The following is a 15,338-nucleotide window of genomic DNA, read 5'->3' as shown; positions in this document are numbered from 1 at the left end:
CAGCACTGCCGCCGCTGAACTCTCCATGTCTTTAAGGCGCTTTCTCAGCCCAGCGCCTCCCAGCGCAGTCAGTAGTGCACCACCTGTTACGCATGAGGGAGTTAAAGCAGCAGCACTTTGACCGACCATCTCTGACACTCAAGTTCCAGTGTCAAATAAAGGACATGTCGTCAGGCACAAACACCTTCATCGACCTTAACGACTGCAAAAGTTCACAGGACCGTGGGACGGCCTAAAAATCAGATTCCGACCAGCTACAATCAAAGAATGATTTTATTTTTTATAATTTTTAGAGACCAAGTACATTATAAATATCATAAACCTTCAAAATTAACAGATTAATCATAATTTTCTTTAAAATATACATACTCTCAGGCAAAAATTTCACATTCTAGGATATCCATAATTACATCCTCCTCCAAGAAAACACACAGAATATTGTATTGTAAAATCTTTGTTGCCAAATCAGCCTCTAAACTGCCCGCAGATTCTAACACTTTCCCACACGCAGCACGAGGAAGATGACGGGTTTTGAAACTGGAGAGAGACAAAAACCAGGCGAGCTCTGAGACGGGCTCGCCTGAGAGGGACGCGGCGCGGCCCACGGACTGGGCGGGTGGCCTTGATCGGCCCGTGTCTGCGAGGCAGAACCGTCCTGCCCACCCCGAGGAGCCCCAGGTGACCAGCGGCTGCACACCCCGAGTGTCTGGGGACGCATTCCCGGAGGATGTCTGAAAGGAACGGTCCTCTGTCGGCCTGCACCCTCATCCGCTGCTAAAAGCTCCCAGTGACTGTTCAGATAGTTTTAGGTCAACGTCCTTAGGCTACAGATGACCCACAAACAAAGGACACGCAATGCCAGTGGACAAACAAAATCGATTTTGAGCCAACAGCACTACGACTGTGATGATGGAAGTCAAACAGCTAACTCCCGGGGGAAATGACAAGAGCAAGAAGACGACAGCAGAATCCCGCAATGCTGCAGACAGGCTCTGGTGATGAATGAACAGTTGACAGCAACAGAAGGCACGTGGCTACTGAAAAAAAGCCGGTTTCCAGTCAAGTCCCCTGACCTGACCTAGTTTCCACCGGCCAGTGTTTCAACACGTGTGTCAGCACGTGTGTCAGTGTTTCAGTTTCAAACGGAGTGAAGAAGCAAGCAGAGGACAGAGAAGCCGGTTCGTTCTCGTTTTCTCGTTCTCTCTCTCTCCCCCGCCGGCAGGGCCTTCGGGTACCCACCTGGTGTCTGTGAAGAGCTGCGAATGTGCACGTCCACGGGGGCCAAGCGAGCGCCGTGGGCGAACGAGGGAACGGGCTGGGGCAGCACGGGAGGGCGCGAGCGCCTGCACTGAACCGAGGAGCGTAAGCCCTGCTCGCGCTCTCCACCCGTGGAACGGAACGAGACACACGTGTGCCCAGCGGGCTCACCGACCGCAGCTCACCACGCCCGGCTGAGACGGTGGCTCCTTCTCCAGGAGGACATGCGGCTGACGAAATGTGCTGGTCACCGTCTCTGCTGCCCACTCTAATGAGGACCAAGTGGTCACATTCTAGACAATGACTGTATAACTCAGGATTCTTACCTCCCCTGAGAGAGATAATACTCTTAAGATGATGTATCTCCCCACGTTAGAGAAAGGCAGAACTTTCAAACTTGTTTCACTTTGGGAAAACACACACGGGACTCAAAAGGGAGGCTCTCGAGCAGGCAGATGCGGCACAGGGGCCTCGGCGGTTGAAGAAACCCGGGAAGGCAGAAGCGGAAGCGCCCGGGGGCCCATCCCAGGGTCCTGAGAGAGGACTCGGGTATCGGCAACTGTGAGTAGCTCTGTCCCCAGGGGAACTTGGTAACTTTACCTCATGGGCTGAACACAGAAACTAAAAAGACCATGGAAGGTTTGAGAGCTACGAACACGTGCACACACACTCACACATGCACGTGCACAACAGAATCATCTAGAGCCTCTGACTTCCGTGCCGGCCTGCCCTCTCACGGGCCACCCCGAGCTCTGCGGTGAAACTGAGCAGTTACTTGTGCAACAGCAAAGTTGAATGTAAACATAAACAGCCATGGGTTTTTCAAGAGCCTCGGCGTTGCTATCGTATATTGTCCAAATAATGCACTTCTGGGTAGAGACGGTTAACGAGAAGGGCCAGGAAGCTTTTCCCGTCTTGGAGGCAATGGCCGGGATGCTTTATGAACTGCGCAGCTTCCGATATCTGATCCTGGTATTCAACATACTGCTTGCTTGAGGTCAAGGACTCGAGCACACTTAGAGCCTAAAAGACACGGAAGACAAGAGGGTTAACCACCTGGGCGCGTGTAACGTGATCCCAGCAGGTGTGGAACGCCTACCGCTATCATCGGGTACAACCGTGAGCCTCTGGGAAAGCTATGGAACCGAAATGAGAAGCCCCAAAGGCATGCACTGATTAACCACATGCAAAAGGCGGCCAGCAACCTAAGTTTCTGGGGCTTTTGCCACCTTCTACATACAGCCTGCCCTCTTCCTGGCCCATGCCCCCTCCCACCCCTTCCCCACTGAGAGCCATGGCTGCAGCCACACTGCCCATCCTACCCACCCCCCTACCCCCAGCGCCAGCAGGGACCCCTCCCCTCCAGCCCATCGGCTGCCTCCCCCCGGAGCCCCGGCTAGAAATCACAGCACTGGCTGCCTGTGAGGCCTACTTAACTTGCTGTTGGGTTTGTCCTTAGGTTACATAATAATGTCGTGTTAAACTGTCCAACTGAATGAAATTCAAAAGAAACCGGTGGCTAAGTGCTGCTGAGGGTCAGCAAAGAGGCCGTTCCGTTGGCCAGCAAGCATAACCGCAGAGATGCCCCCAGCTCCTGCCACAGAAGCAAGGAAAATGTTCCCACGCCTCTCTTCAGGAATAAAGAAAACATGTTTTATTCCATAATTTCACTTTTTTCCTTCATAGAGGGAGAAGAGGAAAAAGACCATATTTGAACAGAAGAAACAAAAAGTCAGAACTATGGTTCTTGGGGGTGAGGAGTTTTATTTTCCAACTATACAAACCCACCAACCCCAGGGTTCTGGACGTGAGCCAGGAAGCCCCTCCCCACCCCCACTCGTGGAGACCACTGCGCTGGAGAGTACAGACTAAAGACGAAATCTGCTTCTCTCAGTGAACAGAAAGGGAGAGCATTTTTTAAGGCTTTATTTATTTATTTTTAGAGAGAAAGTTAAGGGAGGGAGAAAGAGAGGTACGGAAACACCAATCGGTTGCCTCTCTCACGTGCCCCAACAGGGGACTAAACCCATAACCCAGGCACGTGCCCCGACCAGGAATTGAACTGGCGACCCTTTACTCACAGAACAACCCTCAACCAACTGAGCCACAATGGTCAGGGCAAGAAGGGACATATTTTTGAGGACAGTAAATGAACTGGCAGCTTAGGAAGAAATTACCAGGGGGTTGAAGATAAACCACCGAAGGAATTCTGGTACCAGACGACCTGCTGTGGGAACAGCCAATCCAAGAACAGGAAAGGATGGGGACAAGCACACCCCCCACAGACCACAGTCCACACACCTCTATTTCTCCCCCAATTTTTTTTAAGCTCAGCCCCCAAAGTAGTCTTCTGTGAGAGTTTGCCTAAGAGTAATCATTTTATAAAAAAGGACAACTTCTCAAGTCTGAAAGTCTGATGAGAAGTATGCACGGCTACTTCAGGTCCACAGGAATGCAGGCAGGAAGGCAAGGCCTGTGACACCTGGCGGCCGCAGGGAAGCAAAAGGCGCGGCCCAGGGTCCAGGGACTGGCGGCCACAACAGAGGAGCGACTTCTCAAGTACGCCCGCAAGGCACCGCCCTGACCTCACAGCCAGGAGACCCACCCGCCGACCCGTGACGGCGCGTGTGCGGCCCAGGGGCTCAGACGGCGGTGTCTAGTGAGCACACGGCACGTCTCTGCATTGTGTAAACCGAGACGGCGGTGAAGGACCTGCTGACTGTGCTGCTTGATCTTTGCTCCTAATAACCAAGACACCGCCTGAACGTGGCTGCCCAAGACGTGAAAAGCTGCAGAAGAGAAGAGCGAAGGGGTCCAAGTGGCTACCATCAGCAGGGCCAGCACCGCAGCGTGGTGAGAGTGTGCGCGTGGAGCCCGCCTGGATGCGTGAGCCCCAAACCCCGGCCGTGGCACTCATTAGCCTCTTTCTGTCTCCAGTTCCCCGTCCACAAACACTAGGATAATAAAAGTGCCTGTACTACAGGGTTTGTTGTGAGGATTAAATAAATTAAAACTTGAACTCATCAGCAGCGAGTGAGTTAAAACCTGGAACAGTGTCTGGCATGTAGTAAGCACTCAATAACGTGGCCATCATTCGCACTGGGCCAGCCTGATGACAGGTGACGACAGTTACAGGAATGGGACCATGGCCATGTGCCCGCCCCCCATTTTTAGAACAACCTATAACTCCTCACAGGTACCATTCTGTCCATGTTAGGTTACTCCAGCATCAGCCAACAGTGGTCAACCTCCAGATTCACAAAACAGACACCATTTCCTTGGTTCCAAGTAAAGAGTCAACTAACCCCCATCATTCTCAACTGGGGCCACCTCCGCTGTGCCAGTCCCCACCTCCCGCACGTGGCAGTCAGCACACAGTCACACCCGTCAAACCAAATTCTACGCCAGACTGGCCTGCCTATGGCCTCGCTTCTTCCGCAGTGGCAGCAACAGCGCAGGGCACTGCACAAACGTGGTGTGAAACCTGGGGCAGGCACTCACGGCCCCCGTTTCCTCGCACCATGCACTACGTGCAAAGACTGCAGCTGCCCCCTCCCCGCCTCCCGCCTCCTCGGCCCGATGGAAAACATCTACCCCGTCGCTGCAAAGCTGTGGCTACTGACCTGCTGAGCTTTTAGGGTGAGGCACAATTCCGAGCCCGGCTTCAGGCGAAGCTGACCCTCAGCAGGCACCTGGACCGAAAGGAAGGCGGCCATGCCTCGGGCAACCACTCGGAACCTAGTGTCAGGGAGAGGTCAGAAGAAGTAAATGAGTATTACAGTAAGCGTTTAAAATAAATGCCATGTTTTCTATTGAAAAACAAGACTAACACATTTCCATACCTACTATTGTTTTTAGCCTCTTCAGGAAACCTAAATATGATCAAGAAGGACCCTTAATCTTCCCTTCCACTATTACCACCCAAGCAATGTAAGCATAACTCAGACCCAGGAAGGAAAGAGTTGGCAAGATGTAGGGTAACTGGAACTCTCAGAAAACGGAGCAGGCGCTGTGGGCAAGTCTGGCAGTTCCTCAACGAGTTAAACACAGAGCAATGGCAGGGCCCAGGAATTCCACTCCTGGGTACATAATATATCGAAAGGAACTAAAAACAAGTGTTTTAACAAAAACTTGTGAATAAATTTCACAACAGCGCTATTCATGACAGCCACAAGACAGGAAAAAACCAAATGCCCATCTACTGCTGAACGGATGGACCAGATGCAGGGTGATCCACACAACGGAGTGTTCTTCCGTCACAAAGAGGAACGAGGCGCTGACGCCACCACGTGGATGAGTCTGGAGACTGTACGCTAAGTGACAGAAGCCAGACACAAGAGGCCACGTCCAGGGTGTGGCAAGAGTAGGTTTACAGTTGTTCATATGAAAAATAATACAATGAATGAGTAACAAAATAAACTGTGTTTTGCATCCTCACAACTATCAACCTACTTTTGCCCACCCTGTATTAATGTACATGATTCCATTTATACGAGATGTTCAGAGTAAGACATGCGTATTCAGCAGTCAGTCAGTGGCTGCCAGAGACCTGGGGGAGCAGAACAGGGGGCGGTGGCTCAGTGGGCACGGGACGCCCATCTGGGGTGAGGAAACCAGTCCGGAACTCCATCAGTGGAGACGGTTGCAACAACATGGTGCACATACTAAATGCCACTTAACTATGTTTCAAAATGGTTACCATGATAAACTTCATGTTACACGATAATCGCACAGTCCTGATAAGTTCTACCATAAACAAGGAAACAGGATGCTTGAATAAAGTCAAAGCTGCAACAGCAGCAGGAGCCTTTCCACAAGAATGCCGACACCCGAACAGTATGCGAACCCTTTCCAACACTGGCAAGGGCTTTAACGGGTTCCAGAATGCAAACAAATATCAGGAGATAAAATGAGAGGCTAATGGCAAATTCTTTCATACCTTAGAATGTTTAGCAACAAAAACTGAGATTTGTTTCTCACTGCTTTCCCTTCTTATCAGCTAACCTGAACTCATCTTGATTTGACAGTTCCAGTAGACCGCATGCCTCCTGGAGCCTGGATTACTCTGATAACACGCAGGCAGTGAAGCAGCTCACAGGGAGGGGTATTTTAACCTAATCCCACCCACCGTCACTGGCTCCAAGGCAAAAAGAAATCATTAGTTCGATCAGGTTACAAAATTAAAAAAAAACTAGTTTTTTACTAGTAAAAAAACATTCTTTGAGCGCTGGCTGATGTGGCTCAGTGGACTGAGTGCCAGCCTGCCAACCCAAAGGGTCACCAATTCGATTCCCAGTCAGGGCACATGCCTGGGTTATAGGCCACGTCCCCAGTAGGGGGTGTGTGAGAGGCAACCACACACTGATGTGTTTCTCCCTTCCTCCCCCTCTCTAAAAATAAATAAAATCTCTTAAAAAGGTCCTTTGAAAATAAAAACAAAATTGTTTCATAATGAGAAAAACATAAATAGGATTTAAAAAGTAAGACATAATTAAGACTTTGTTCTTCTTCACCTTAGTCTCTGAGGGAAACCTAGCCCTGTGTCAAACACCTACGACCGTATCACAGCCCCGAGGCAGGTGCAGACGCCGAGGCCCACTCCGGAGAGGAGCAGCAGGAGCTTCCTTACCTGTTAGACAGGGGCGATTTTCGGCCAAACCCGATCGCCCCCAGAATCCCGGAGCTGAGCCTCTCCTCGGCCAGCAGGCTCTGCCTGCTCTGGAGCATGAGCAGAACTCGAATGACAGATTCTGTCAAGACCGAATCATTCTGCTCGGTCTGAACCAGGGACAGCTGGAGGACCTGGTGCCACCACAAGAACAGCTTCGCCTCTTCCTGCACAGACCTGGAGGGGGTGCAGGAGGAAAGTAAAATCAGGAGTGGATTTTTTCTACTCACGTTTGAGTTTTAAGTGTAAGGATCATTTAGTACTTTTAAAGCTTAGGTTAATGGGTAACGACGTTAATAAAGTAAGGAGGTGTCAACACCTACCACTTATTGAACACTTACGACAAGCTGGACTCTGGGAGTAAGCTCTCTTAACAACCCCGTGAGGCAGAAACCTTATCGCTAACTGAACTGATAAGGGAGCTAAAGGTTGGTGCTTCAAAATGCCCATTGTAGGAAATAAAAACCCTGCTCAGAAAATTAGCATGTGCAAGTAAAAATCTTTCTTGGAAAAGTGTCCCTGTACCTCTCACAGCCTCACTTGTTTGTTTCACTTGGTTCTGTGCACCCAAATGAATACCTGCTTCACCCCACTTTCCAAGTGGTCCAAACCCAGTGAGCCCGACACAGCAGCCGGCGGGCCGACCCACCTCGGGTACACCTGTTCCAGCCACTTGCTGAAGAGGAGCAGCACTTTCATCTCGTTCCGCAGCGTCTGCTCGCTGTTTAAGCACTGCAGCAAGTAGACGTAGAGAGTCAAGTAACTGCCGAGGGACAGGCACTCCTGCAGGAACTCTTCTATGGTGAGCTCGGGAACTTGGAGGGACACCAGAATGGGGCCCCATCCTAAAATCTGGTTGCTGGAGCCTAAGGAAAGAACAAGAGGAGACAGCAAGATAAAAGCCAGATTCAAATTATGGAACTGCTGTAATGAATCTCTCACTTTAAGCTCCACAGGGGCCTTAGAGGCCGCAGAAGTGAAACATGCCTGGCAGCTTAGCTGGAAAGCCCTCATGCTAAATGCCCGTGCCCTGGTTAGTCATAGAGAGGGTCAAGAAATCAGAATTCACCTGGCTGGTGTAGCTCAGTGGACTGAGCATCGGCCTGCCAACCAAAGGGTCACTGGTTCAATTCCCAGTCAGGGCACATGCCTGGGTTGCAGGCCAGATCCCCAGCAGGGGGCACGTGAGATGCAACCACACATTGATGTTTCTCTCTCTCCCCTTCCCTTCCCCTCTATCTAAAAATTAAAAAAAATAGAATCTTAAAAAAAAAAGATAATCAGAATTCAGTGTTGCATTTTTACAAATCACCTTTCTCATCATAGTATGATTACTAAACTCACATGCAGACACTGCCTGTCCCAGAAAGTGCTAATTTTAACACTGTTTATATTATGATTACTATCACTTTTCCAAGGGAAATCGTTACTCTATTTTTATTCAGGCTTGGTTTGACTGATATCTCAACAGAAATCCTTGAAAATGTTTCACCGATTTAAAAAAGAGAGACAATTTTGATTTTAGTAACACTAGCAACTTGGACCAGGGGTGTTATTCTAATGGCTCTCAATTCTTGAGGTGTATAATGTGGTGACATGGTTACGTGCATAGCACCTCCCATGGAGATTCATGGTTTGTCAAAAAATGGGCAGGCCCTGGCTGGTCTATCTCTCCACACCATGCCCCTCTCCTTTCTTGGAGAGTAAATAAAAACTTTACTCTCTACCAAAAAAAAAAAAAAAAAAAAAAAAGGGCAGGCCCTGGCTGATATGGTTCAGTGGATTGAGTGCTGCCTATGAACCAAAAGGTTGCCAGTTCAATTCCCAGTCAGGACACAAGCCTGGGTTCTGGGCCAGGTCCCCAGCAGGGGGTGTGTGAGAAGCAACCAATGTTTCTCTCACACACTGATGTTTCTCTCTCTCCCTCCATTCCCCTCTCTCTAAAAACTAGTCTTAAAAAAAAAAAAGGCAGAATACAGGCGCTTCCTGGCATTCTCACTCCAGTACCCTTCTGTCTCACCTACTGCGTGCACCGTGGTGTGCACCAGGCGCTGAGAAGTGCTCTCCTGAGAACTTCCTCTTAACCAGGTCAGGCTGTTTTCAGAACATGAGAATTTAGAGATGGAGAGTAAGGAAGATAAAAGGAAGGTGGTGGGGGAGGGGAGATGACCTCTTCATAATGGTTTAAAAGAAGTCCTACAAAAACTCATTTTAACAAGTGACAAAACAGAGGGAAAATTACTCTAGAGGGCCATTATTAGATACACTGTGGTTTACAGCACGTTCTCCGAGGACTATGACCGGGCCTGGGACACACAGGGTTTGTCTGTCATGGAAGAGTGTTGGTCTGATGCTCCAAAACCAATAAAATGAGTGAGAGGTTCAAAACATACCGTACCAACAGACAGGGGCCACGGGTTCTCATGCTGACTGCAGATCCTCATGAAAAAGACAACATACATTCTGAAACAGCAGCATTTACAGAGCATGAGATGACGGTCCCCTTACCTTCTTTGAAGTAGGAGGTGATGCAGGCTTCTGTCGTCTCGGCCATGTGGCGGACGGAAGCCAGGCTCTGGCAGGCCGCGGTGAGAAGGGGCAGCACCACCAGCCCGTGCACATTTCGCTCGATCCAGGCCCGGACGCTGCCCCGGAGGAACTCCGCCGTCGGGATGGTGGCGTTGTTCATCATCATCAGGACTTCCACGAAGAGGCTGCTGAGGGCCATGTGGCGGGTCTGGCTGTCCACGTCTGAAGGGGCACACAGACACACGCTCGTGAGAGGCCGCTGGGAGGGCGATACGCATGTGACTGAGGGAACAAAGTGCTTTAATCTCAGCTGCTGTCCAGGCAGGTTTCACAATTCTGCGGCCGGTCTCAGAGACCAGAAAGAAGACTGGGCGGTGTTTTGCGTTCAAGGATGGGATGTGGCACGTGAGTACTCGGTAAGAGCAAAGAGGGAACTACTACCGCAAGATCCTCGGGCACAGCGGCAGGGCCAAGCAATGTGTCTAATAAACAGACACAAGGTGGTGGGAAAGAGTAGCTTACTCATCGGAATATGCTCACTTAGTCACCGTTTCCCAAACTTCGCTCATTTGGAAAACCAAATACATAGATCTCAGCAGTCATTTGATATACTAATTAGAAACAATACTTCCACCACTGCCAGAACTGTCGTTTCTAGAGTGGTTTACCCAGAAGACTTACTGTTTAAAACAAAATATGAAAGGTGGAAAAATCTTTTTTAAAGGCTCATAACAGCAGGATTTTTTTTTTGCCTTTTTTAAATAAGAAAAAGACAGAATGGTAATACAAATGGGTCTTTCACTGAGAGTGTGTGGAGAAACTATTCAACAAGTATGATTCTCCCAGCTGTTTCTAGCTCTCCTCGAGTTGGGCACACATTTTTTTTAACGGAATAGAGTCCTGGCTTTCTCACACCACAGCTTCAGTACTCGTGTCAGTGGGAGTAGGGAAGTATTACTCATCCCACCATCAGAGGAAATTCACACACTTACACAACATTAAATAAACCCTAATGTAATTGTCACTATAAGACCTACTTATTATCAGGCAAGGACTTTAAAGGTTTATCTCTGAATGTCAGCTGAATAGCAATTTTAATTGACCTTTTAATTATGACTCATAAGAATAAAAAATGACTGCAATAAGCCTCCTAATAAATCTCAGCCTCTCCCCTTCCTATTAATCATCAACAGGGCCAACAAATGCTTCTTAAAAATCAGATCTGATCCCATCAGCCTTCTGATTAACATCTTTTTAGAACAGCCTTCTCCCCTTTGCCTGGTCAGCTGTTAACTCAAACTTCAGGGCCCAAGCGTATGATCAATTCGAAGTTTCTCCAGAAAAATCAGTACTCCAATTTTTCTTTTAACATTCCCTGAATGTTGTGACTTGCCACGATGGTGTGAAACTTTCAATGCATTATCTCTTTCCATACCTACGCTATGTGTACGAAACAGGGGCATCATTCTCTGCATGCCCGTCACATCCAGCTGTGCTACTCAGACTTCCTGTAGTCTTCCTGATTCTGTCCACTTGATCTATCGATCACTGTGCGACATGTCAAAATCTCTCACTGTGAGTGAATCTGACATTTCTCTTACCAGTTCTGCCAATTGTCACTTTATGCACTTGCTACTGTTATTAGATACAAATACGTTGAGAATTATATCTCCTTGTGAGAACCTATTATCAATTTTTGAACTGAACCTTTTATCAATTTCCAGTGACTCTCTTTATCTCTACTAATGCTGCTTCTTTCTTATTTTTGTCATGCAACTTCAGGAAAACACACGAGATCATCTGGCTCCGTAATGCTTCCTGCCTTCCAGTCCCACCTGTCTAACATGAGGAGAGCGACACCGGCTTTCTATTCTGGTATCTGCCTGATGAGGCTGCCTTACGGAAAGCTTTTCATGTACCTCTTACAACCAGCTTAGAGCAGGAGAGTGCTGCTTATTAATCCAGTCTGACAGTCCCTTCTAACCTGAACATCAGCCCATTTACAATTACTGACGTATTTGAATTTCATCATCTTATTTTGGTTATTTCTCTCACCTTCTCCATGATTCTTTTTTTGCCATCTTTGGATTGAACGTGTTTCAGCCATTCCTTTTTATCTCCCCCTACCAGCTTAGAAATTATACATTTTATTTCTCCTCTTTTGGTGAATTTCTTAGACTTTCTAACATTCACATTTTAATTAAGGTGCCGGTTTCCTCAATTTCTTGATGCTCTCAAACAATACTAAAACCTTACTTGAACACAACCTCCTTCCTAACATATATATATACTGGTGGTCATACAACCTAATTTAGCTTTTGCTTTTCAAACCCCTAAAGGCACAATTATTGTAGTTTTATACAGGTGGGCTTTGTTTACATGCACCCACATTCTTTAGTCCTTTTCAGCAGAAGAGGCGCTCAGGACGTCCGGTCCACCGAACTGCTGGCAGCACAGGTCCTCACAGTGTCCTTGGAAGCCCAGAGGTGGTCGTGAAGTGCCCTCTTGGAAGGCCACAACAGCCGGAAGGCTGCTCCCTTGACAGTCTCCTGGGATCTCCCAACCGTTCAGCCCAGCCCCCACCCCAGCCCTCAGTTCAGGCAGCCTCACACCGGCACCTGACAAAGTCAGCCCCCTCCAGTTCCCCCCCCACCACCGCCTCAGACATTAAACGTTTTATTAGGGAAGGGGTGAAAGAGGAACTTTTTATCCAAAGCTGAAAGGTTTTCTAAGTTATTCCAAGTTTACTCTCTATTTTTTATTTTTTTTAATCTTTATTTTTTTTATTGTTGTTCAAGTCCCCTCCAGTTCTTAATATGCATGCCCCACCCCCCACCTGGGCTGAGGTGTCAGCGTCCCTAGGGTCCAGCCATCTCTGACCACTGCTTGTCTGGAAATAAAAATGACTCTATCTTCACCATCTTCCTGACGTCACAATGCCTTAGAGACAACAGGAATTCATTTACTGAATAAAGATACGACCTCCCAGGGGTCACTTACCAGGTGGGTTGAAGACAATGATGTCATCTAAGAGCTTGGACATCTGCTGCTCTAGAACGGCTAATGTGATTTTTCCATTTTGTTCCAGGGAGCTGAGGAACTGAACCATCTGATGAATGAAGGCTTGGCATTTTGGAACTGCATCCTAACAACAACAACAACAAAAAAGAATCATTCAAAAGGATCCGAGCAAACACTGTTAACCAAGTCCTCCTGGGAGCGCGGCGCCGCACTCACTGCTTTGGCAGGGAGTGCAGAGGACAGAGCCAGAAGCCAATTACAGGTGTGTCTGAGGGGCATGCAAATCTGTGGTGACACTTGGACCAGAACCTATATTCCCCCAAATTCTGGTGGAACACTCTTCCTTTTTTATTATATTGAAACATCACCTACACACTAATCACTGATCGGGAACTTCTCTAAAAATGTTTATGTTCATGATCTAATTTCAGCCTCACAACAGCACTTCAAGATGAGACACCAATTCAGATGAGACACCAAGGTCAGAATGCAGCGAGCTGGGGACCTGAGTGCTTCCAAACTCAAACTCATCGCTTCCCTGCCATTCAGCTGCCAACGACATTCAGATCTCTAAAGCATAATCCTTTTGGCCTCTTGCTAGCATGTGACCCTGCTTATCCAAAGAGAGAAATAAAATGAAAATATCTGAGAGGCCAAAATACGAGCACACACAACAGATGCCCTCCAAAGGCTCTGAGGAGCTTCCTCCGACCTGAAGGCTGTCCGTCCTCAGTACCACCCACGCTATTACCAGCGCTGAAGGACGCTCTCGGCCTGTTAAAGCAGCCCCTCGACTTACAGGATGCTTCTGGCCGTCAGCAGGAACGGAAAGGCCTGCAGTCACTTTCAGGAGCTTCACGACTAGTTCAGCAGAAGCTTCCTTTGCCAGGAGGATGGACGGCTGGTAATGGCTGCTGAAATAAGCCAGCACGCTCCGATACGACACAATATCCACAAGATGCCACGACAGCGAGCCTGTCTGCCCAAGGAGACTAAGCAGGGGCGAATCCTGAAAATAAAACACAGTTCTTCAGTTCAAGAGCTCCCATTTTGCCAGTTAGTCTCTCAAGTGACCACTAAGATGGCCTACTTGATAATCAGCATAGAACAGTTAAGACGTCCTATAAGTACCTACTCAAGTTAGGAGTACTAGTGAAAGTAACAGTCCAAGTTTTTGCAAAAACGTAGTGAGATTTGTGAGTGCTCAGAACCCAGTTTCCAAAGGAACTCTGGTCTGGTTTTAGAACTAGCAGTTAATGACATGTAAAGTAAAATTAATTTTTACATTCTAACTCATTGTGGTTCCCTCCATAATCTAGAGTTAGATTATGAACGGCCACGGAAACCAGGCATCTAGATAGAGGCACATCCCACAGGCTGAGCACAGTCACACGGACAGAGAGAGGCAGCAGGGAGACAGCGACAAGTGACAGCTGCGCAGAGAGCCCGGAACCAGGAGGCCTTGCCAAGCGCTATCACAGACCCTCCAAACTTACTGGCTGGTCGACCAGCTGATCTTCCTTTGCCAGTAAGACCATCATAAAAAGGAGGCAGACAACCATGCTCCGGGTCTCTGGGAGGGGGCTGGGGCTCCAGGCATCAGCGAGCACACTGACCCAGTTGACTTCACAGAGGACAGACCCCAAAAATAAGAAGCAGCTCTTAGGGCTTCCCCGTTCCACCTAAAAGAAAACAAATTAAAACCAATGTTTGGCTTCAGGCTATTTCAGTATCTTGGAAATGTATACAAACTGATGTTTACTAAATTATATTTTTAAAAATCACATTTTCCCCCAGATTATGCAAGTCGCCCATAATCCTACCCCCTAGAGATTCAGAGTAATAATCTTTCCTTCCACGCTCAGTGTGTGTACATTCTGCAGCTGTCTGGAATTCATTGCTTATTCTACTAATTCTCAGCAGGAGAGGAATGGGCTTCCCTAGGTCTGACCAGGTGGCAAATCCCCGCCAGAGTCACTGGTGCTGAGGGGGCCTGTCGCAGCCCTCGGAAGTGCTGGGATGAAACAAAGGCTGGGATCCACTCACCAGTCAACAGTTTCCTAGCAGAGTGTGCATCAGAACCCTCTGGAGCACTTGCTAACAAACAGACTGTGGGGCCCCTGCCCCTGGAATTTTTCATTTCCCTACGTCTGGGGGTAGGTGCAGAATTTGCGTTTATTTTTATTTTTAGAGAGGTGAAGACACGGAGAAAGAGAGGGGGAGAAATATCAATATCCCCTACTGGGGAACTGGCCTGCAACCCAAGCAGATGCCCTGATTGGGAATTGAACCAGCAATTCTTTGGTTTGTAGGCCAGCCCTCAATCCACTGAGCCACACCAACCAGGGCAGAAATCTGCATTTCTAACAAGTCTGCTGGTGGTACTGGTGCTGCTAGTCCTGGAACCATACTTTGAAACGGCCTATATTAGTATATATATGTTTAACTGTCTTTTAGTGAAATGTTATGTTACAAAAATGTCTCCGTATCCTTAGTCTTTATAATTTTTAATGATAGTATAATATTTAAATTAAATCCCATTTAAAATTATTAGGGATTGGGGGTAGCAAATGTATTATAAAGTATATTACCAATGTCAAAGTTATAAGCCTATTTCAAATCTGTTTAAAATAAAACAGCTAGCTACAAATTTTTCCTTTCAAAACAAACTTGAAGCAGCTCTACTCCATTTATAAAATCAATCAACAGAATTTGGTGGCCATTCACGCCCTCCCATTACCACCATCATCACACCATGCCAGCCACTTACTCTTTTTTCCTTTTAGAAAACGGTCCTTAATTGTCCTTTATAACCTGCTCTCTATCCTCACCATCAACCCCCTCAAAAGATGTACCTCATTAT

General features: G+C 47.9%; 1 protein-coding gene across 3 annotated transcripts in view; it reads right to left on the bottom strand.

Annotated features, from left to right (window-relative positions):
• Positions 1-255: 255 nt before the first annotated feature.
• Positions 256-15,338, bottom strand: part of EPG5 (ectopic P-granules autophagy protein 5 homolog) — a 94,068-nt gene continuing 78,985 nt past the window's right edge. For all 3 annotated transcript variants that reach the window (XM_028523996.2, XM_036009094.1, XM_036009095.1), the window contains 8 exons: positions 13,972-14,157; positions 13,275-13,484; positions 12,455-12,599; positions 9,434-9,676; positions 7,575-7,791; positions 6,887-7,102; positions 4,881-4,995; positions 256-2,280 (listed from right to left, as the gene is read on the bottom strand). In XM_028523996.2, coding sequence (XP_028379797.1) covers positions 2,098-2,280; positions 4,881-4,995; positions 6,887-7,102; positions 7,575-7,791; positions 9,434-9,676; positions 12,455-12,599; positions 13,275-13,484; positions 13,972-14,157 — 1,515 coding nt within the window. In that variant the 3' untranslated portion in view covers positions 256-2,097. The remainder of the gene's footprint in view (positions 2,281-4,880; positions 4,996-6,886; positions 7,103-7,574; positions 7,792-9,433; positions 9,677-12,454; positions 12,600-13,274; positions 13,485-13,971; positions 14,158-15,338) is intronic.

This window comes from Phyllostomus discolor, chromosome 9 (assembly GCF_004126475.2).
Source record: "Phyllostomus discolor isolate MPI-MPIP mPhyDis1 chromosome 9, mPhyDis1.pri.v3, whole genome shotgun sequence".
Classification (NCBI taxonomy): Eukaryota; Metazoa; Chordata; class Mammalia; order Chiroptera; family Phyllostomidae; genus Phyllostomus; species Phyllostomus discolor.
This window is presented reverse-complemented; position numbering and strand designations above follow the sequence as displayed.